Source organism: Rhincodon typus, chromosome 2, assembly GCF_021869965.1.
Source record: "Rhincodon typus isolate 14 chromosome 2, sRhiTyp1.1, whole genome shotgun sequence".
Taxonomy (NCBI): Eukaryota; Metazoa; Chordata; class Chondrichthyes; order Orectolobiformes; family Rhincodontidae; genus Rhincodon; species Rhincodon typus.
Window position 1 is genome coordinate 96,736,400 of NC_063333.1, and position 23,649 is coordinate 96,760,048.

General features: G+C 40.6%; 1 protein-coding gene across 1 annotated transcript in view; it reads left to right on the forward strand.

The window, feature by feature from the left end:
• Positions 1-17,966, forward strand: part of hibadhb (3-hydroxyisobutyrate dehydrogenase b) — a 102,458-nt gene extending 84,492 nt beyond the window's left edge. Inside the window, exons 6-7 of the mRNA XM_020528145.2 lie at positions 13,484-13,640; positions 16,934-17,966. Of these exons, the coding sequence (XP_020383734.2) occupies positions 13,484-13,640; positions 16,934-17,092 (316 nt within the window). The 3' untranslated portion in view covers positions 17,093-17,966. The remainder of the gene's footprint in view (positions 1-13,483; positions 13,641-16,933) is intronic.
• Positions 17,967-23,649: the final 5,683 nt, after the last annotated feature.

Below are 23,649 nucleotides of genomic sequence, written 5' to 3' on the forward strand. Positions count from 1 at the left end.
GACTGACCATCCTGAATTGATTGTCAGTGTAATTCTTCGTACGCTGAGGATTGTACAGCAAATCTTGTCCAAATCCAGAATTTTATATCTAGAGTTGGGTACTGTTACTAGCATGGACCAGTTGGACATGGTGTATAACTTGTCGTGAAAAAGAACATGCTATAATCTTTGGACAAAGCCAGGCATTTAACTGTTAATCATCATTAACTGATGAATTCTCCATTATAGCATTCCTACCAATTACAGTCCACCTGCCAACCATTCATCACTCTCCTCTTGTACAGTATGAACATTGGTTTCCCCTCAACGGTATCCATGAAGAATGTCCTGATGAGTGGAAGGCACAAAATTTCGGAAAGCTGTTTTTTAGTTTAGCATTACTCTCAATTCTGTGCTACCAAACATCATTAGAAGTCACTTTTAAGTTCACTTTAAAGTTATTGCTTTTCTGTTTTTTTTTGTCTATTGATGTTACTGGCTGTTAGTGGATTAATCTTCCATGGTATATGCTGCTTGCTGATATTGAAACTTATATTTGGACTTTCACAGAATGCCTACTGCCACTTAAGTAGGCAATTTCCTGCGAGGATTGCTCCAGATAAGTTTGGTGACCAACCTGGTATCTTGGGCTGCATATTTCCATGAGTCATTAAAACAAGCACATCAATTCCTGTCCTCGTACAGTATTCAGAAATTAATTTCCATGTTTGGGTAATGCTTCTGCTACTTGGCATATAAGACAATGGGAATACGATAATAGGCCCCAACGGATGCATTGGAATAGCACTACCTAGAAGTTTCACTCAATGTCACAAAACATCCTTTCTTAAAAAATATTTCACATTCCTTTTGTCAGTGGATCAAAATTTTGTAACTCCTAATAACCTTTATATACTTGCACCCTTAAGACTGCAGCACGTTAAAAAGACAGATCACTACCTTTTCAGGAGCAATTAGGGATGGAATAAATATTTGCCTTGCGAGTGATGTATGTCCCAGAAACAAATAAAAACATAAGACATCAGCAGCAGAGCTGCTGGATCCTTGTGTAATGCCCTTTTCTCTCACTGTAGGACATAGGGAAGGCGATGGCCTAGTGGTATTATCGCTAGACTATTAATCTCGAGACCCAGGTTTGAATCCTGCCCTCGGATTCATTTGAAAAAAATATCTGGAATTAGGAATCTACTGCTGTCTATGAAACCATTCTCGATTTGTTGGAAAAACTATCTCGTTCACTAATATCCTTTTAGGGAAGGAAATCTGCCATCCTCGCCTGGCCTGGCCTGCATGTGACTTCTGACCCACAGCAATGTGGTTGACTCAATTGCCTCCTGAAATGGCTTAGCAAGCCATTCAGTTGTACCAATTACTACAAAGTCTCAAAGAAATGGAACAGGATGGATCACCTGGCAGTGACCTAGGTACCGACAAAGGCAACAGCAGAAACGGCCCTGTTGACCCTGCAAAGTCCTTACCAATATCTGGGGAATAGTGCCAAAATCGGGAGAGCTGTCTCATGGACTAGTCGAGCAACAGCCTGACATTGTCTCTTTAAGGTATAATTCTGAGAGTATGGCTGTCGTAGGCACCAACATCACCATCCCTGGATATGTCATATCTCACTGGCAGGACAGACCCAGCAGAGGTGGTGGCATAGTGGTATACAGTTGGGTGGGTGTTGCTGTAGGAGTCCTCACGTTGACTCCAGACCGTATGAAGTCTCATGGCTTCAGGTTAAACATGGGCAAGGAAACAACCTGCTGATTACCACATACCATCCCCCTCAGCTGATGGATTGGTACTCCTCCATGTTGAACAGCAGTTGGAGAAAACACTAAGGATGGCAGGGTTACAAAATGTACTCTGGGTGGGGGATTTCAATGTCCATCACCAAGATTGGCTCGGCAGCAGTACTACTGATCAAGCTGGTTGCGTCCTAAAAGACGTTGAGAATAACTTCCATCATGTTGTGCTAAATAGGACAGACTTCGCACAGATCTAGCACCTCATGACTGGGCACCCATGAGGTGCTGTGGGCCATCAACAGCAGGAGAATTGTACTCCACAATCTGTAACCTCATGGCCTAGTATATCCCCTACTCAGCCACACCCTGATTCAGTGCAGAGTGCAGGAGAGCACACTTTAAGATGAGGTGTCAACCTGATGAAGCTATCAAACCAGACTACTAGCATGCCAAATAACATAAGTAGCAAGTGATAGACATAGCTAAGCAATCCCGCAACCAACTGATCAGATCTAAGCTCTGTGGTCCTGTCACATCCAGTCATGAATCGTGGTGGATAACTGAACAACTCACTGGATGAGGCAGAGGCGGCTCCGCAAATATCCCCATGCTTGATGATGGAAGAGCCCAGCACATCAGTGCAAAAGATAAGGCTGAGCTTTTGCAGGAATCTTCAGCCAAAAGTGCCAAGTGGCTGATCCATCTTGGCCTACGCTAATAGTTCCCAGCATTACAGATAGCAGTCTTCAGTCAATTCGATTCACTCCGTGATATCAAGAGACTGTTAGGCACTGGATACTGAAAAGGCAGTGGGTACTGACAACGTTCTGGCAATAGTACTGAAGACCATGATGCAGAACTTGCAGCTTCCCTAGCTAAGCTCTTAGTTCTAGTTACAGCTACAAAACTGACATCCACCCAACAATGTGGAAAATTGCCCAAGTATGTCCTGTACTTAAAAGGCAGGACAAATCCAACCCAGCCAATTACAGAGATAATAAGGCGTAGAACTGGATGAACACAGCAGGCCAAGCAGCATCAGAGGAGCAGGAAAGCTGATGTGTCGGGCCTAAACCCTTCAGGCATTTCTGAAGAAGGGTCTAGGCCCGAAACACCAGCTTTCCTGCTCCTCTGGTGCTGCTTGACCTGCTGTGTTCATCCACCTCTACACCTTGCTATCTCCAGATTCTCCAGCATCTAAAGTGATGGTGGTGTCATCAATAATGCAATCGAGCAGCATCTGCTCAGTGACGCCCAGTTTGGGTTCTGCCGGGGCCACTCAGCTCCTGACCTCATTACAGCCTTGGTTCAAACATGGACAAAAGAGCTGAATTCCAGAGGTGAGGCACGAGTCACAGTCCTTGAAATCAAGGCTGCATTTGACCAGATGTGGCATCGCGGAGCCCTAGCAAAACTGGAATCCCGTATCGGGGAAAAGCTCTCCGGTGGTTACAGTCATACCTGATGTATGGGAAGATGGTAGTGGTTGGAGGTCAGATATCTCAGCTCCAGGCTATCTCTGCAGGAGTTTCTCAGGGTGGTGTTTGAGGCCCAGCCATCTTCAGCTGCTTCATCAATGACCTTCCCTCCAAGGTGGTGATGGTGGTGTTTGCCAATGATTGATGTTGAACATTGCACGTTCGCAACGCCTCAGGTACTGAAACAGTCCATGTTCAAATACAAGATCTGGACAATATACAGGCTTTGGCCGACAAGTGGCAAGTAATATTTACCCTACATAAATGCCAGGCTATGACCATCGCCAATAAGAGACAATCTAACCACAGTTCCTTGACTTTCAGTTGTGTTACCAACACTGCATCTGTCACTGTTAACATACTGGGGTTACTATTGATCAAAAACTCAACTGGACTCACCACATAAATGCAGTGGCCACAAAAGCAGGTCAGAAGCTAGGAATGCTGTGGTGAGTAACTCACTATCTGACTCCTCAGAATTCTGTCCACCATCTACAAGGCACAAGTCAGGAGTCTGATGGAATACTCCCCACTTGCCTAAATGAGTGTAGCTCCAACACCAGTCAAGAAGCTTGACACCATCCAGGACAAAGCAGCCCATTAGATTGGCACTGCATCCACTCCCTCCACCGCTGATGCTCAGTAGTAGCACTACGTACTATCTACACGATGCACTGCAGAAATTCACCCAAAATGCTCGTGGCACCTTCCAAACCCATGACCACTTACATCTAGAAGGACAAGGGCATCATATGTGGGAACACCATCTTCAAGTTCCCCTCCAAGCCACTTGCCATCCTGACTTGAAAATATATCGCTGTTCCTTTTACTGTGTCTGGGTCAAAATCATGGAATTCCCTTCCTAATAGCATTGTGGGTCAACCCACAGCAGGTGGACTGCAACGGTTTCAAGAAGGCAGCTCAAGGGCTACTAGTGACGGGCAATAAATGCTGTCCAACCAGCGATGACTGCATTCTACAAAAAAAAATGATTAAAGGTATAACAGCACAGATTCATTTCTAGTCATTGGAGATCAAAGAAGAGAAGAAGCGGATAGACTAGCCACTCTGCAAGCAAGATTTTCCCCTTAGGGATAGAGCATCACCTGAAACGTACATTTCAAACACATTCTGAATACAGCCGCAGCATGTATCGAAGCTGACTCGGAGCCAGACTTATGAACTGTTGTCATGTACATTACTCATGTACATTGACTTTCAGTACTGCAGTAGACAGCTTTTGTTTCAAACTAAAGTATCCTGAAGTATGGTGACCCTCAGATTAAACTCGCCACCAGTCGTTGCTCTAACAAGAGCAGCCCGATGGACTTCTGGGATGATGGTGACTTTACTTCTTACTTTGGTATAAAAATTGGTGAAGGCAGTGTTTGTTTGGGCATTATAGGCCTGAATGATTACAGAGTAGTTTTAGTTTTGACATCAGTCTGAGATCTTGCATTAACTTCCCAGTTTATATTAGCTATTTACCTAGAGAATGGTTAGAATGTGAAACTTGTCGCCACATGGAGCAGTTGAGGCAAAGAACACATGCCTTTAAGGGCAAGTTGCCCTTATAAGTGTATGGAGGGAATGTTTGTTGGGTAGGAGATCGTTAGTGTGGAACATAAATACTGGCATAGACTAGATATACCCATTTTGTACTGTAAAATCTAGATGAAGATCTTCGTGTTAGAGATTAACAGTTTTCCAACGATTAACAAATTTCAAATGATGAACCATGTAACAGTGTGTCAATTGTGTAGGATGTTTTATGTTTCCTGATAGACTGGAAACTTCTGCAAGATTTTAGCATAGTTACAAACCTGCTAAATGCTAGTGTTTGTCAATGAATGCTTAGATATTGCCAGAACTACTACCTGCGTTCACATCTGTGTTAATGCTAGTATCCCTTTATTTCTTCATTCATGGGATGAGGGAGTCGCTGGCTAGACAGCGTTTTATTGCCCATCCCTAATTGCCCAGAGGGCAGTTAAGAGTCAACCACATTGCTGTGGGTTGTAGGCCAGACCATGTAAGGATGGCAGTTTCCTTCCCCAAAGGTGAACCAGATGGGTTTTTCCAACAATCAGCATTGGATTCACAGTCATCATTAGATTCTTAATTCCAGATATTTATTGAGTTCAGATTCCACCGTCTGCCATGATGGGACTCGAACCCAGGTCCCCAGAATGTTATCTGGGTTTCTGAATTAACAGTCCAGCGAAAATACCACGAGGCCATTGCCTCCCATGACTTACATTGCCATTGTCTAAATCTCATTTTTGGGAGGCTGGTTAGCTCTTTTGAAGCTGAATTATTCAATTCAGATTTAGCTGACACCTATTCGTAGAATGAGTTATGGTATACGTTTGTTCTGATTTGGCTTTATAGCTTTTCAATATCAAAATATCCATGTTGGATGACAGAGTATATAAATTTCTTTAGAATGAATCAATTAGGATTAGTCCCTTTTATACCTCTAGACATACCAACATAAAAGCCACTTAAATTTGAGAGAGAATATTGTTGGTGCCAGTTTGGACAATAAAGGATCTGTGGTGCCAGAGGAGGAATTTATGTTTATCCCAACGTAGATTGCATTGGCATTCTGTACGGAGAATTTGGAATGTAGGCTGTCTCCCAAAAAGGGAAGATGTCACTACTCATGGGAATCTGTGTTTCGGCCTCTGGGCAGTATGTGACAGCAGTACTTCAAATACTGTTACCATCCCATGTGAGACACTCCATTAATTTATTTACATTCAGACATTCCAATTTTAAGTTCCATACATATGACATGTCATCTGAATATACCCAAGCTGAGTTGGACAATATTGTACAGATGGCAAGGTTTACTGCTGCAGTTGCCCGTGAAATGGAAATTCTAGATGTGGGTATCTGAGCAGCAATTTACAGAAACGAAAATAGAAATTGCTGGAAAATCCGCAGTCTGGCAGCATCTGTGGAGAGGAGTCAGGTTAACATTTTAGCTCCAGTGACCCTTCTTCAGAACTCATGGCAACTAGGAAAATGTTGGTTTATATGCAGAAGATAGGGTGGGGGGGAGGGGTAAGGAGTAAACGATAGATAAAGATAGAGCCCAAAGAGAGAGAGTTGTGGATAATGGTCAGCCTAGGAGAATGAATGGCTGCTAATGGGGACTCTTAGTGGTTAAAGGGGTAGTGCGTGATAACCAGACCTGGTCTTTGAGGTAAGGACGTGGGAGAAGGTGCCGCGACCCCTAAAATTGTTGAATTCAGCGTAGAGTCCTGAAGACTGTAGAGTTCCCAAGCGGAAAGCTTGCACTGAGTTTTGCAGCAAGCCGGAGACCTAGACGTAGGCCCAGGAACAAGGTGGTGAGTTGAAGTGGTAGGTAACTGGAACTCGGGGTCATTTTTACGGACAGAGCGTAAGTGTCCTGTAACACGGTCACCCAGTCTACACTTGGTTTCTCCGTGATGGTCAGTGTTCCACAGACAGCTGTTCTCGCTGCATACTGAGATTACACTCTGAGTCATGCGTCGTCATTTGCGCACTCTCAACCTTTTTCTCCAATAGCACCACTTCATGCTGGGTCAGAGCTGCACTGCTACCCAGTTCCACTTCATCCTCCAGTTAATCCAGCGTGCTAGCTAGAAATTTTCTCTTTTCCTCTTAAGGCATTAAGGAACACAGGATGCAACAACTCAGATGCCCACGGCCCTCTGGAACCTTCTTCCCATTCCCTTCCCTCTGACTCAATCCCCTCCCTCAACCCCACCTCTTGTGTATTTACTGTCCTGTTTGACCTTCAGCTGAATGTTGTGTCCTCAGCAAAGGTCTCAATTTCATCCCTTTGCACCCTGCCTTAATGAATTTTGAGCACGGCATGATGTTGAACTCTTCTTCCATCGCCTTTGCCTTGTGTCCATTTCTTCGGACAAGAGGTGAATGTAGTGCTTGGTTACTTCGTCCATGTTTGAACCAAGGTTATAATGAGGTTAGGAGCAGAGTTGCCTTGACGGAACACAAACTGCCAATGAACAGGTAATTGCTGATCCGGTGCTGCTTGTTAGCACTCTCGGCACCCTTTTCCATCTCTTCCCTGATGATTAAGAGTACCTGGGGCAACAATTGGCCAAGTTGGATCTGTCCTGTTCATACACATTTTCCAAATAGCCGTGTAGGTGCCAATGTACCGGTTGCACTGGAATAACTTTGCTTGGGCTCTGCTAGTTGTGGAACACAAGTCTTCAGTGTCATTGCTGGAATGTCATATGAGCCTGTAGCCTTTCCAGTATATACTGCCTTCATCAGTTTCTGGATGCCATTTGGCATGAATTAAAGTGCTGAAGACTAGCACCTGTGATGCTGGGGACCAGTGGAGGAGGGAGAGTTGGAGCATCCACTCGGCAGTTCTGGCTGAAGATGGATGCAAATGTTTTAGCCTCATCTTTTGCTGTAACGTACTGCACTACTTCTCCATCAGTCAGGGTGTGGATATTTTTGGAGTCTCCTGATGTTGTATGGAGCAGCACTGACTCCATATCTGTCTGCTGTTTTGAAATTGTAGACTCAAAAAGCTGTTGGGTTCAGGACTGAGGGTGTAATGCGACCCAAGAAATAGCTACTCTCCAGACACTATCTGCAGATAGTGTTGCTGTGGTCCATTGTAGGGTTAAGTAGAATGTCATTAACATATCTTATAAAATGGGTGTAACTTGCAATTGTAAATTTTTTTTTTCTTGGAGATGATCATTTCTGTATCAGACTAATACACAACTGTGAGAACTCCAGAACTATTGGGAGGTTCTCCGGGTACGATTGGCTAGATGACATTGATTTTGGAGAGTGGTCTGGAAGGCTAGTCGAGTTGAGTCAGGTCAGGTCAAGTCACATGATTAGTACAGGCATCTGTGGGTTATTTACCGTGTTTGTATACACAGTGACCGTTGTTTAAAAAAATAGCTTTTACTGTGCTTGGATGGTGGGAAGAATAAATCCTACTTTTTTACATGGTTGATTTTAAAAAGTAAAGAGAGAGGTATTCCTTATTTTCTCATTTACTGTTGTAAATGTGGACGCACACATTCAGCTGTTTGAGGCACTCCATCAAATAGAGAAATAATGGTTATAAAGTCAAAGGATAAGGCTTTTTTATCTGAGCGAATGCAACATTTGGAACAAGATAGATGTGTTGATACCCAAAATAGAAATAAATAAATATGACTTGAATAGTATTACAGAGATGTATTTACAAGGTGCCCAAGACTGGAAACTCAATATTCAAGGGCAATCAGTGTTCTAGAACAATAGGCAAAGAAGAATTAAAGGTGTGGTAGCTTTCTTGTTTTTAAAAAAAAATGCATCAGTGCAGTGGTCAGTAGGGATAGAGGTATAATAGATCATGAAATGGAATCAGTTTGGGTGGAAATAAGGAATGAGTAGGGAAAGAAATCAAGAATAGGAGTTGCCTACAGACCCCTGAAGAGTTGCCTCACTGTAAGAAAGCGTATATAATGCAAATAATGGAGGCATATAAGAAGGGCACTATAATTGTCATGGATAATTTTAATCCTCATCATAATAAGTGGATAAATCAGATGGGCAAGGGGAACATGGACGACCAATTTCTAGTGTGTCAGAGATTGCTATTTATAACAGTATTTTGGACAACTTACCTGAGAACAGAGATAACAAAGTGTGGAGCTAGAGGAACACCACAGGCCAGGCAACATCAGAAGAACGTCAACTTTCTTATTCCTTTGATGCTGTCTGGCCTGCTGTGTACCTCCAGCTCCACGCTGTGTTATCTCTGACTCCAGCATCTGCAGTTCTTGCTATGTTACCTGAGAACAGGCTATTTTAGATCTAGTAATGCATAATGAGGTGCAGTTAACGAGTGATCTTATAGACGAGGGTCCTCCAAGGGATAACAACCGCAGCACAGAATTTCAAATTCAGTTTGAGGGAGAGCAATTAGGTTTCAAAGTGTCCTGAACTTCAGTAACAGCTACCACAGAGATATGATGAAAGTTTGTTGGTGGATAAGCAGTGGCACGCATTTAAGCAGATATTTCATAAAGCTCGGAAAGCATTACTCTAGCCAAAAAGGACTTGAAGAGTAGAATGATCCACCTGTGGTTAATGAAGGTGGCCAAGCAGAGTATCCAATCAGAAATAAAGGCATACAAAGCAGCTAAAATGACTGGTAGGCCAGATGATTACTGGTTCTCAAAACATTCTCAATGGATGACTTTTAAAGCTCATGAAAGGAGCAAAATTGATTATGAAAATAAATTGAGAAGAAATATAAAAACAAACAGCAAGAGCTTTATGCATATATAAAAGGAGGTAGCTAAATTAAGTGTGGGACCCTTGGGGAATGCGACTGGGGAATAGGGAAATGGCAGGTAACTTAAGTCAATATTTTTCATTGGTTTTCAGAGAACACCGAAAATATGCCAAAGGTAACAAGTAAGTAAGGTGTTAATGGTGGAAAGATCTTATAAAGAAAGTGGCAGCAGAAATAATGGAGACATTGATTGAATATTCCTGGATTCTGGGAGAGTTCTGGCAGAATGGAAAACTGCAAATCTGATTTCCCCTCTTCAAGTAGAGGGGGGCACAGAGCATGGGGAAATTGTGGGCCTGTTACACTAAACATTTGTCGTTAGGAAAATGCTAGAGTCCGTTATCAAGGAAAATGTAGCAGGACATCTGGAAAAGCTAAAGACAATCAAACCAATTCAGTATGGTTTTGTGAAAGAGAAATAATGTTTGATCAATTTTCCAGTGTTCTTTCTACTGTCTAGTCTAGACTTTTCCGGTCTAGTACTATTAGAGCTGATCATCACTGGGCCTCTGTTGTCTAGATGAATGCTGCTGCTCAAACTTTAGACTCTGGTAACTTCTGTCTGTTCAAAGGAATCCTGAAGTTTGATCATTGTACCTGCCGCCAACAAAGCAGCTGATTCATTCACACTTTTGATGTACTGTCATCAGCATAGTCTTAACAATTATGGAGAGGTTTTGCAATCTTACAATTCTTTGCTAATTACTCTTGTTTCTTTCAACTTGTGTCACCTTCTCAGTAGTCGAACAGTCCCTCTTCAGTATGTACACTGGTACTGGTACCGTTCCCATCTCTTTTGCCGTCACATCAATTGACTGCATCGGTGCTGCATCCTGCACCCAGGCTGAACTGGAACAGTTCATCGACTTGGCTAACAACTTCCACCCTGCCCTCAAGTTCACTTGGTCCATCTCTGACACCTCCCTCCACTTTCTTGACCTCTCTGTTTCCATTTCAGGCAACAGCTTTATGTACCAACATTTCCGATAAACCCACAGACTCCCATAGCTACATAGACTACACCTCCTCCCACCCAGTATCCTGCAAAAGCTCCTTCCCGTCTTCCCAATTCCTCTTTCTCTGTCGCATCTGCTCTGATGAGACGTTCTACTCCCAAGCATTCCTGATGTCCGCCTTGTTCAATCAATGTTGTTTTCCTCCCTCTGTTGTCCAGACAGCCCTCCACCACGCTTCCTCCATTCCCTGCTCCACAATTCATAACCACCATCCCCCCCCACTTCCAAACATAATAAAAATAGGATCCCCCTTGTCCTCCCTTTGTATCCCACCAGTCTTCGTATCCAATGTATCATCCTCAAACCAACTTTCACCAACTCTAATTAGACTTCGACTCCCCGCCCATCTCTGCCTTCCACAAGGACCATTCCCTTCGCCATTCCTTAGTTCGTGCCACGCTCCCCACCAACCACTCCAACTAGCCCAGTACCTTCCCCTGTAACCATAAAAGATATAACACCAGCCTGCACGCCACCTCCATTCAAGGCCCTAAACAGTCCTTCCAAGTGAGACAGAGCTTCACCTGCATCTCTTCCATCCTAGTCTATTGCATCCGGTGCTCCCAATGTGGTCTTCTCTACATCAGTAAGACCAAACGTAGACTAAGTGATCGTTTTGCCAAGCATCTCCGCTTGGCCTGTAACGGCCAGCCTACCCACCTGGTCACCGCAAATTTCAACTCCCCATCCCACTCCCCCTCCAACATGTCCTTCGTCTGCCTCCTCCAGTGTCGCGGCAACTCGGAATACAGATTTGAAGAACAACACCTTTTATCTTCCGCCTGGGCACCGTACAGCCCAGAGGACTCCACATTTGATTTCTACAATTTCAAATAACCTTGCCACCCATCCCATGCCTCATCCCTTCCCTTCCAGCCCCACCTTCTGACCCTCCCTTCCAGCCTCCAACGGGATTCATCCCTCCCATCGACCAACCAGGTCATACCTATCACCACCATTCTGCTTCCACCCCCTTTCTCCCTGTCCCCCCCATCCCCTTTATCTGCACTCCCCCTACCCCCACATCCAGTTCTGAAGAAGGGTAATACCCAAAATGTTGACTGCTCCTTTCTTCCGGATGCTACTTGGCTTGCTGTGTTCTTCCAGCCTCCTGTTTGTCTACCTTGGATTCCAGCATCCTGCAGTTTTTTTTGTCTGTGCCAATAATTCACTCTGATTTCTGTCTAGCCTATGCTTATCTGGTTCTGAACGATTACACAATTATTGCACACAAATTGTATGAATTGGTGCTTTTTGATACTTCGGGAAATGTTTACTCTGCTGTATGAGGAGAACCAAAAAGAATTCAAACAATACACAAATGCAGTATGTGGTTAGATTAGGAGGCATTATAAAGGTCTCTGAACTATAGGTGTTCAGGTAATATCGGTTACATTGGAGGGTTAGTATGATTGAATAATTCATGTGTATATATAGATGCAGTTGACAGCAGGTCAGCACTGACCAATTGTACAAATGGTCCCAATATTGTAAGTGGTCTGTAGACTGCTCACATTGTGTTCCTGATCAACATCTGTGGGAGCCTACTTGCAGTTGTACCTTATCCGTGTCTCCAGTCCCTCTCTTGTGTAATATAATTCTGCGCAGGTGCAAATACAAGAAGGGTGTCAAAAATTGTATTGTTATCCAAAATAAGAAAAGTGTGGAGCTGGTGGAACACAGCAGGCCGGGCAGCATCAGAGGAGCACGAAGTTGATGTTTCGGATTGGGATCCTCCTTTAGAAAATCTTATTTTGGACTTTTTCTTTGTGAAACCTAGACCATGAAGATGTAATTTGCACTGTGTTACTTTGTTATTTAACATGTTATGATACTCAACTTGCTTCCTCTGAGTGAGAACAATGTTTGGTAGTCTAAGATGAAGGCCATGTGAAGTATACAATTCTTGTATTTAACAAAAGGCTTCTCAAAACGTCACCCATTTATTAATGATGATTAATGTTTCAGCTAGTAAAGCACTACTGGTTCTCACCGTTATTCACAATATTAATGGTGACAATTTGGTTATGATCACAGTTAGTCATCACATTTATCTATTTACATACCTCCAAGTTCATGTCTTCTGACCACAATGGGCACATTCTCTTTTGTGTTCTTTTTTTCAGAACATGCAATTAAAGTACAAAGGAAGTGTACGTTTGAAAAAGTATTTATTACAACCCGCTGTCCAACTTCTTAACCCTAGCTTCTTTTAATTGCTTGCCACCAATCCCTGCAAATCTTGCGTTTATCTAGTCGCCATGTTTGAAATTTGTTGGCCAAACAGCAGCATTGGTGAATTTTTTATTTTGAGCAACTTTAAAAATGTTGACAGTTGCAGCTTTTACTTCATTGGTGTACCAGTGTTTCCCTGTTATTGTAAAGAGGCAAAAATTACTCCCCCACAGTGGACTAACATTTCCTATTTTGAAAAATGGATGGAAACACAAGTCACATGTTCGAATTTGGGTAACCATGTATACCGTTAGAAAACACTATGTATGGAAATTTGTATATGTGTCATTAAATATTTCTCTCAGGATTTTAATGAAAGACTGATTAGTTATTGAGATTCAACAATTTAAGAAATCCAGATTAGAATAAGAAAAAAAATGAATGTTGCATGAATATTACTGTAACATCATTCATATCTAGCCTGTGCAATCCCGAGAGTACTGTCTCTTTAAAATTTATTGACCATGTATTTAATAGCTTGGTTCAATTTGTATATGCTGGGCTGAGTTAGAATCACTTGAAAGTGCATCATAAATCCACAATAAATGCAGTATCATTTTGGAAGATGCTTGCTAGAATGAGACAAATGGCTATGTTGGGTCAAACAGCAGATAACTGGTCAACCGCACTGACACTTTGACCTTAAAACTACTCGTTTGTGACTTTTGACAGGCTAGGGCTTGACCCGAAGCTTCTGACAAAAATTGTGAATATGAGTTCGGGTCGATGCTGGTCAAGCGACACCTACAACCCTGTACCGGGAGTGATGGACGGTGTCCCTTCTGCTAATGATTATCAAGGTGGCTTTGCAGCAGCGTTAATGGCGAAGGTACTATTTACAAAAAAAAATCACGTTTTTCTCTGTCCTTTGTAGAATATTCATGCCACAGGTTATTTAGCTTATTGAGGGAAGACAAGAAACCTGATTAAAATCTTCTAATGTTATGTCATAGCCAGCTGATTGAAGGTCCTTAATACTGGCATTACAGTCAGTTGTCAAACATCAGACCTGCCCTCATTGGGATTAAATAACCAGCCACACACAACAAAACCTTCAATTTTTATGTCTGGAAAAATTGTGCACCTCAACCCATTGGTTTTCCTTTTGTTCTCCAGGCAAGATGATAAACAGATCATTTGATACCTTGCAATTTTTTTTTAAGCATGATCAAACCTTGGAATTGGAAAGGTATGACTTTGTGGTGATGATTTGGAGGATGCTTAAAGAAATATTTAATAATACAAAACAAGTTTGTACCACTGAGAGATAGAAACTCTACTTCACAGAAGGCAGCATAAAACAAAAGGAAAGGGCTTAAAAAATTGGGGGAAAAAAAAACTCAGATCATGCTGAATGGGTCAAGCAAATGGCCACAAAGCAGCTAATAAGTGCTACTCAAAGAGATTATGAAGGGAAACTTGCTAGGGACATCAAAATCAATGAGAAGAAATTTTATAGTTACATAATGGGAAAATGAGTGGTCAGGAACAATGTTGGCCCACTAAAGACAAAGTGAGGATTTTGTCAACGACTATGAGGAAAAGCAGGCTTGTTGAATAATTACTTTGCCTCTGTATTTACAGTAGAAAAAGAGAATAGCTTGCTACAGGTCCTGATGAAATTAATAGTGGACTGGGGATAAGGATTGAATAAATTTAATGTGATTCAGACATTGTTAATGAGGAAACTAATGGAATTAAAGAGTGACAAATCCACAGAACCTGGCAATTTCTGTTCAAGGTGTTAAAGGAAGTAGGGGTGCACTTTTTGTAGATTCCCTAACTGTAATCTTTCAGAGTTCCGTAGATACAGGAATTGCCCCTTTGGATTGGAAAATTGCACATGACGCTCCACTTTTAGAAGGGCGAAAGAGGAAAGCCGTGGAATTACAGACCAGTTAGCTTAACTTCTGTGGTGGGGAATTTGTTGGAGTCTATAGTCAAGAATAAGGTAACTGAACACTTCGAAAATTTTCAGTTAATCTGGGAGAGGCAGCATGGATTCATGACAGGTAGGTCATGCCTGACAAACCTCACTAAAGAGGTAACTGAGGCAGCTGACAGGGGGATGTCTCTATGGATGTTGTTTATATGGACTTCAATAAGGCATTTGATAAAGTCCCACATAAGAGATTGTTAACAAAGGTAGAAGCCCATAGAAGTGAAGGCAAATTACTGACATGGCTGGGAAGCTGGTTGAGTGACAGGCTACAGAAAGTAGGGATAATGGGTGAGTACTCAAATTGTCAGGATTTAAACAGTGCTGTGTTACAAAGGTTTGTGTTAGGGTCCCAATTATTCACATTATTTATTAATGGCATAGAAAGTCATATATCCAAATTTGATGATGACAAAGTTAAGCAGCATTGCAAACAGAGGAGATAGTCTATCAATATCCATTCATAATTTTATGCTAAGTGAATGGGCAAAATTGTGATAAGAGTTCAATGTAACTAAGCATGGGTTATCAGTTTTTGGATCGAAAAAGAATGGATCGAGGTACTTTCTATAAGGTACAAAGTACTGTGGATACCCAAGGAGACTTGGGAGTTTAGGTGCATGGATCTTTGAAAAAGTCCTGAACAAGTGCAGAAAATAATCAACAAATCTGATGGAAAGCTGGCCTTTATATCTAGAGGACTGGAGTATACCAGGATGCAGAGGATATGCTGCAGCTATACAAAACCCTGGTTAGACCCCACTTGGAATACTATGAGCAGATCTGGGCACCACACCTTAGGAAGGATACATTGGAGAAACTATATTATTGGTTTTACAAGGGTGATGACTGGACTCTTTTATAGGTTATGAGGAGAGCTTATACACACAAGGCCTGTTTTCTCTCGCACTTGAAAGATTAAAAGACAATCTGATCAAAATCTTCAAGGCATTAGCAGGAAAAGACAAGGCAGATAAGGAGAAATTATTTCCACTGCTTGGGGCTTCTCGAACTAGGGGACATTGGTTTGGCCCTAACTCTCAGACTTTCTGATTGTGTAGAAGCCCTTCCCTAACATAAAGGGTGATAGATGTTTGGCTCTCTTCCACAAATGGCAGAGGATGCAAGATCAGTTGTTCAGTTATCTATCTCAGATTTAAAACTTTTGTTCCGCAAAGAGATTAAGGGATATGGGCCAAAGGCAGGTATGTGGAGTTCGGCCACAGATCAGCCATGACTTCATTGAATGGCCTACTCTTGTTCCTCTGGATGAATATTCTTCTCATTTTACTAATTTCTCGATTTTTGCTCTATATTGAGCCATGTAACCTGATGGGAAGGGCAGTTTCACTGACTTGCCTTTCTGTCCATTTTTAATGGTCTGGGGAAATTTCCTGAACCTCATGCTGTTTTTCTCACGTTACATGGGGATAGCAAATCCAGTTCCTCACTTTTGTGAGCTAAGTGGACAATACATTGGAAAGTCATTTGTGTTGAGTATTTATTTCCTTTGGAGAACTAAAGCCTGAAAACTAAATAAAACAAAAACTAGGCACATCAGATTTTCAGCAGAAACATTGGCTTCTCTAGAGCGAAAGCATGTTAAATTTTTGATTTTGGGTGTTTGGAAGATAAATGAGTCACTAAATTGGACTGAACGAAACAATGTGGGGGGTGGTGGTGCAGGAGAAAAAGAGAAAGGAATCGGGAATGTGAAATTTTACCACAAATTAAAATTGAACAATTAAGTGGCTAGCTCTTGCCATGATGAAAAGACGGCAAGAGATGAAAACTGGTCATGTCTCTGGATTTGGGAAAGAGTTGAGCCTGTGCTACTTGCCATGTAGGTTGACTTCTTATAAATGTGCATTTCATAATGACCAAACAGAAAATTTTAGCCAACTTTTCAGTAGTTTGGCAAATAGTTTCTGAAATATTGAGATAACAAGGTGTAGAGCTGGATGAACACAGCAGGCCAAGCAGCATCAGAGGAGCAGGAAAGCTGACGTTTCGGGTCAGACCCTTCTTCAGACACTTTGCTTTAAAAAATGCATGGAAAAGTACTTGTGGTTTATTATAATGATCATGCAGTTATTTGTGGTCTGAATGGGATCACAGCGTTGAACTCAAGGGTGAGCTTTAATAAATAATTCTCTAAATGTCTTTCTATTTCTTCCATTTAGGATCTGGGACTAGTACAAAACATAGCAACGAACACTAAAACCCCTGCTTTGTTAGGAACACTGTCTCATCAGATTTACAGGATGATGTGTGCAAGGGGATACGCTCAGAAAGACTTCTCTTCGGTATTTCAGTTCCTGCGTGAAGAGGAGAATATTTAAACTTGACCAACACCAAAATGCGTCTTGAGAAAATAAGCATGGGAATGTCAGTGAGTGTTCAAGCAACTTCAGTTGTCCAACAAAAAAATGACAGGATAATTCTATAGTCATAAATCATGGTCCCAGAGCGGCTGCTTAGTTTCTTAGCGAACAGCTTGTGTAATTTTGCACCCAGAATTCCCTGATCTAACTGTGTGGAATTAGATGATGAAAAAATTTTGAAACTGAATTGCAAGCAAGATGACTAAGCAGTTTTGAGACTGTTACACTCTATGTAGGTTTACTCTATTATACAGGAAATGATAAGAAAGTTAGCCTTTGGTTTGAACTTCTTTACCAATTACTTCACCAAAACATGATAAATTATGAATTTTCATTTTAACTTTGATTTGTTTACCTAAATAATACATTGCCAGCATCAATTATAAATAGATGGCAACTATTAAGTTTTCTTTTACTCTTCAATTAATGTGATTTTAAATTGAAATAAAATTCTACTACTTACTTACTAAATGCAATCATCTGAGTTTTTTTTTGATACAATTCGGAACCTTTAGCCATTTTATTATGAGTTCCCAAGGTTGGTCTTGTTCTCTGATCCAAGTCCACAGGAAAAGTCATTTGAAGTGTCTAATCTCATGTCATATATGACCCTTACAAACTGTTAGAAGACTTTCACCTCCTTAGCCTGATTGTGGAAGTGAGCCTGATCTTAAAGAAAATAGAAATTGGCTGTCACTGATTATAAATGGAAATATTTTTTGTATTCTTAGATCCTTTCCTATTACACATTTGAATATGTATTTGTCAGTTTGAACCGTCCAACTTTACCGCATGCTTTTCTATCTAAACAAATAAATATTGAATTTATGAATTTCCTGAGTTGGGTTCTTAAAGAGAAGTTCCTTATTGTATTTTCACCCCTTTTTCAGGTCAGCGATCTGTATACGTAACTCTCTGAAGATATCTGATTTGTCGCGATATACAACTGTTATTTGCTTTTCCTCAGCAATTTGCTTTTCCTCCTAGCTCCCATGTCTGACCGTTCTCAACTCTTGTTGGGTTGTGCTTCTGTGTATGTGTCTTGCTTTTAGTAACTCAGCAGGGTGACATTATTGGCTTGAGACCAGTGGGCTCATCACTTCTGATACCAATCTTGTTGTCATCCAGCAATTCCACATACTTCCAGCAAAGGCTCCTTGACAGCAATTGAAGTTGGAATTATGTTCCAGTCTTTATGAACATGCAGGCCCCACCAACTTATATGTTGTAAGGCTCATTGCTGTCCAACTGTTGCCACCCAAGAATTAAAGCAGGTAATCTGGTGCTAATTTGTTCATTTTAAAGGAGTGAGCTAATTTTGGAAGCCAGGTTTAAAAAACTAATTCCTGTCTCGATGTGAACCAACCATTCATTCCATTAACAAACATGTAGTGCTGGACCCCATATACCAACAGTAAGAAACCAATCTGGAAGTGATGCCACCAACCCCAGCAAACTGAGACACGTAAATAGCAAGCGGAACAGAACACCAACGCTACACTGGAGGCGCACTGATGTTACCTGGTATGGTGACGGCACGTTTACAAACAAACTTGCGATCTCGGCGAGCAAGTCAAAAATCGCATCAACCTTTCACACTTTTCTTGAACATGACGTGATTACTGTAATTTTTAGTGGGACATTTTTTTGCAGCAAAGGCCAAATGAACGTCTTTGGCAAATGCGTTATAACAGTTTATACCAGGACCCCCCAAAGTGAGGTCATGAGCTGAAATTTTGGGTTGACCCCTTGCTTCTCCTCGTCTGAAAGGCACCCCCTGCCATTCACCAAAAAGAAATGAAGTGACAATTTGTTAAAATTTGTAAATTCGTTAAAATTTGGGAAGCACTGATTTATGCACTCTTGATGGATGAATGAGCTGGATTTAAGCCTTTGATTCAGGAGACTGATGAACTCAATCCCTTTATTTTTCTTCTAGATTAACTTGGGCTCTCTTTCTGTGTATATATAGGTAGATTGTATGTGTGAACAATAAATCCAAGAGATAGGAACAATGTGTTTATATCAAGTACTCATAATTGGGTTAATTGATTGCTTGTTCTTAATCTGTTCCTGTGCACTATAAATTGCTTCCTGAAAATACAAAATCTTTTATATATGGAATAGTTTATTTTTTTTAAAAAACTCTGCAGAGTATAACCTGCATCTTAAAATCTTACAGCCCTTAACTTGCTAACAATGAAGGTACATTTGTCTATTTGACTACTTTTTAGGATTTTTGTCAGCTAATTATTAGTGGATAAATAAATTTTGGAAAGCTGCTGCATTTCCATTTAATTAAGCTGTTAATCAATGATCAACTTCCAAACAGCCCTTAAACAACCCACTGGAGCTTGCTTATAGATTTATAGCTGAATGTTGATACTTAATAAAAGTTCATTATCCATGCATTAGATTTGATGTAATTGTGTAAAGCCACTTGGAACATTGTATTCCTTAAAGACAAAGCAAAAATGTTTAATTATTGTTTCTTCTTCCAAGTCAAAGATCAATACGTAACGTTATTAATGGTCACGTGGCACTCTGGCAGTTTCTGTCTTAAAATAGCCAATGAGATGATTGAGAGAGAATCTTCCCTGCACTCCAACACTAACAAAATATCCTTACTGCTTGATTTAATATGATTGGGTATGTTATGAAGAATTCCCTCACTTAAGGAGGAAGTACGGAATTTTCTTGGAGCCTGAAAGTGAACAAAAATCAGAAGTTGGTTTGGGTGAAATTGGTGGTTCTGTTTTTAAAGGTACAGGTTGGGTAATGATGTAAATACACTGCTGAATAATTGTTTCTTTGAGGGGTAATTGATTATTCATGCAAGGAACATTTTTGAACAGTTGGTGCCTAATAATTAACTAGCCATCTGTTTCTCTTTAATTCATGAAAGTGCTCAAAGAAACATTAGTACTGGTCTTTCTGTATTGTGAACAGATGACAAGCTTCTGTCAAATATTAAAATGATGAACCTGTGCAATTCATTGATAACGTTTCAATAGTCTCTATCTTCATTAATAATTTCGAGGAAATAAATTCTCCCAGCAACATTAAATGACTCAATGTATAAAATGAGCTCAAATTTGCAGCAGAGATAGTAGGAACTGCCGATACTGGAGAATCTGAGATAACAAGATGTAGAGCTGGATGAACACAGCAGGCCAAGCAGCATCAAATGAGCAGGAGAGCTGACATTTCGGGTCTAGACCCTTGCTGTGTTCATCCAGCTCTACACCTTGTTATCTCAAATTTGCAGCAGTAGTTTGAACATAGAACGTAGAACAGAACAGCACAGTACAGGCCGTTTGGCCCACGATGTTGTGCTGAACTTTTACCCTAATCCTAAGGTCTATCTCACCTCCACCCCTACCTTATACTATCATCCGTATGCCTATCTAATAGCGCTTAAATGCCCCTAATGAGGCAGAGTCCACTACCCTCTCTGGCAATGCATTCCACGCCCTGACCACTCTCTGAGTAAAGAACCTACCTCTGACGTCTCCCCTATATCTACCTCCACTCACTTTAAAACTATGCCCCTCGTAATAGCTACCTCCACCCTAGGAAAAAATCTCTGGCTGTCCACTCTATCTATACCTCTGATCATTTTGTACACATCTATCGAGTAATGAATAAATTTTGACATGAATAAATGCCTGATAGTTGAATACAGGCTTAGACTTTGAGTCGGACTGTATTGATAATTTGACCAGGGCCAAAAAGAAGCTTGGAAAAGTTCTTTGCTTTTCAGATACATTAAAAATTGAATAGCAGTTGTTCTTTTAGAAATTATTTTGAAGCTTGTTTACGGTAGAGTAACACAAATTTTGTATTGCCAATAATGATGAAACTAATAGCATTCTTGTCTCTAATGGTATAAACAACATCGCAACCTGTTAAGTGCACAATTAAATGCAGAAATCCTAAAGTTGCAATCCACATTACAATCTGGTGGACTCCACATTGAAAACCACAAAGGGATGAAGTTGCTAGTTGCCAATTGAACATGATTAAAAAAAATTGTAAGGCTGGTGTATTCAGGTGAAAGTGAATATTTAAAAACTCTTAAGTTGTAATTGCTGGCAAATGTCCTCACTGGTACTGGAAACTTAATTTCACAAGTTCAGAGTCTCATTTCTTCAGAGCTTAAGTGTTCCAGATTCTTTTTTTTAAAAAAAAGGAATAAAGTATAAATAATATTTCCCTCTCCACTTTCTGTGCATGATTTTGCATTGTTTTAATTTGTAATTTGTACTTGGTTTAAACTTGCATAAATCAACAAAGTTGCTTTGATCTGATTGTTGTTTCTTGTCCTGCTCCCACATGGCACATATCCCTGTAAAGGGTGCTACACTTGAGCCTTTTCAAAAGGAATGTCTATTGGATATGGGCAGGGTTGGCTTGCCTGTCCTTAATTGTCTCATAAACTAAGTGGCTCACTTATAGCCAGTTAAGAGTCAACCATGTTGTTGTGGGCTTTGAATCTTGTCCAGACTAGGTAAGGTTGACAGATTTCCCCTCCTGAAGAATGTTAATGGAACAACTAGGTTTTTACAACAGTTGACGGTGGTTTCATGGTTACCGTTCAGCTAGCTTTTAAATCCAGATTTTTTTATTGAATTCAAGTTTCACCAACTTCTGTGATAAGATGTGAGCCCATAATCTTGAGAGCATTATCCTATCTATGCCTCTTGGCTTGTTTTAATGGCAAGCATCTTCCTTTCCTATTGACTGCAAAATCCAGACCGTAATGTTTCTAACAGATTTAGTCTAAAATGCAAATTTTTAACCAAATTGCTAGAAAATACAGATATTTGGTTCAGGTGTACATCTGATTTGCCATTTTGCGGTTGGTATGATCTTGTTTCTGACCCTCTTATATTACCTACTAAATAGCACAAAACTAATCGTTAGACTGTAAACAGAAGTAAAAGTTCTATCTTGAGCTCTCAAGTGCCCTCTGTTCCCACCAGGACAATTAATACATTCCATTATGAGATCAATCACCTTGTATTGGGAAGTGTTAATTTGGGACTTTTTCTGGTTGATATGTCTTGCTCACATCTCCATCTAATAGCACGAGTTTGGATAGCTGAAAATTAATTCAGCTAACCCCTCAGTTTCATTTGTGGAAACGTGCCAAGGCAATTCACAGGGAAAGGAAGAAATGGGTGTTGTAGCCCAAAACAGATACAGGATGATATTTTGTTTAAACCAACTTTGAAATATTTTTCATGCTCTCATTATACTGTTTTGTTCAACTGATTAGTTTATCACTTCATGATTTTCCCCTACATGAATCACAAAATATAGATCATTCTGCTGGATGAAATATATAATAAACAGGTATGTGCAATACGCAATATTTTGACAACAGATCCTGAGCTACTTGTGCTGAGCCATGGTGCTGTTATATACAGTAGGTGCTGGGTTGGAAGAGGGGCACTATCTCTAGAGAAAAAGGAAATAGAAATACATTTGTAAGTGTTTCTCCTCAGTTTTTTTTGGATTCCTGTATGATACTTCTATTTCATTGCAGGCAGTTCCATGAATAATTCTGTTACTGAAACATACACACCTGTATAGAGGAATTATTTACTTTCTATCATTGCTTGGGATGTGTGTTACTTTTTATAGGGATGGAAAAATAATAAGTACAACTTAAGGTTTCTGTGATTTGCATCTTTACATTTTTACTTGCAGTAATTTTTAGTGTTCCTACTCAACCATTTAGGGTAAAAGATTTTAGATTCAGGACTTTTATTCAAAACAGAAGAGTGACAATGAGCAAATTGGGGAAGTACTTAATCGTGAATGTGATTTCATATAACCTGTCCAGTTAACAGTTAACATTTGTTTTGTACTAAAAATAATCCAATTGATGCTACATCCATAATCCCAAAGGTGGTTAGTACAGTAGGTGATATGATACGCTGCATGAGCTAACAATGCTATTGTGCATAATATTTTGAGGTGTATATTGGGAGATATGTACTTTGAATCTGCTTCCCTAATAATGAGGTGTCTGGGAATTGCCAAAAAGAGCGCAGGATTTTCACAGGGATGCCTCTGAAAATACAACAAGTTACATTTATGATGTAAGTAAGCAAAGGACAATAAACTTTCAATTTTGTAAAAGGAAATCCTTCATTGTAATGCCAAGTCAAGTGCCCAGGGGAGAAACAAACTGCAAAAAAATAGTTTGCAACAATTGCTAAAAATTAATTGAATAATATTAATCTTTCACTTTTGACTACACCTTTGCCCTTTTTGTGATCTCTCACCTCCCTTAACCACTGACACTGTGCCTTTTACCATACCTAATACCGCCACCCCAATAACTTTCACTTCTCGTTTCCTCCACTGAAGTAGACTAACTTCTATTGGGTGTCTGTTTTCATGGCTTGGCAGTGTCTTGCCAAGTCTCCATTCCCCACGAGTATGCTCAGACATTATTTATAAGCTAGTTATTCATAATTATGTTGTGGATCACTATCAATTTA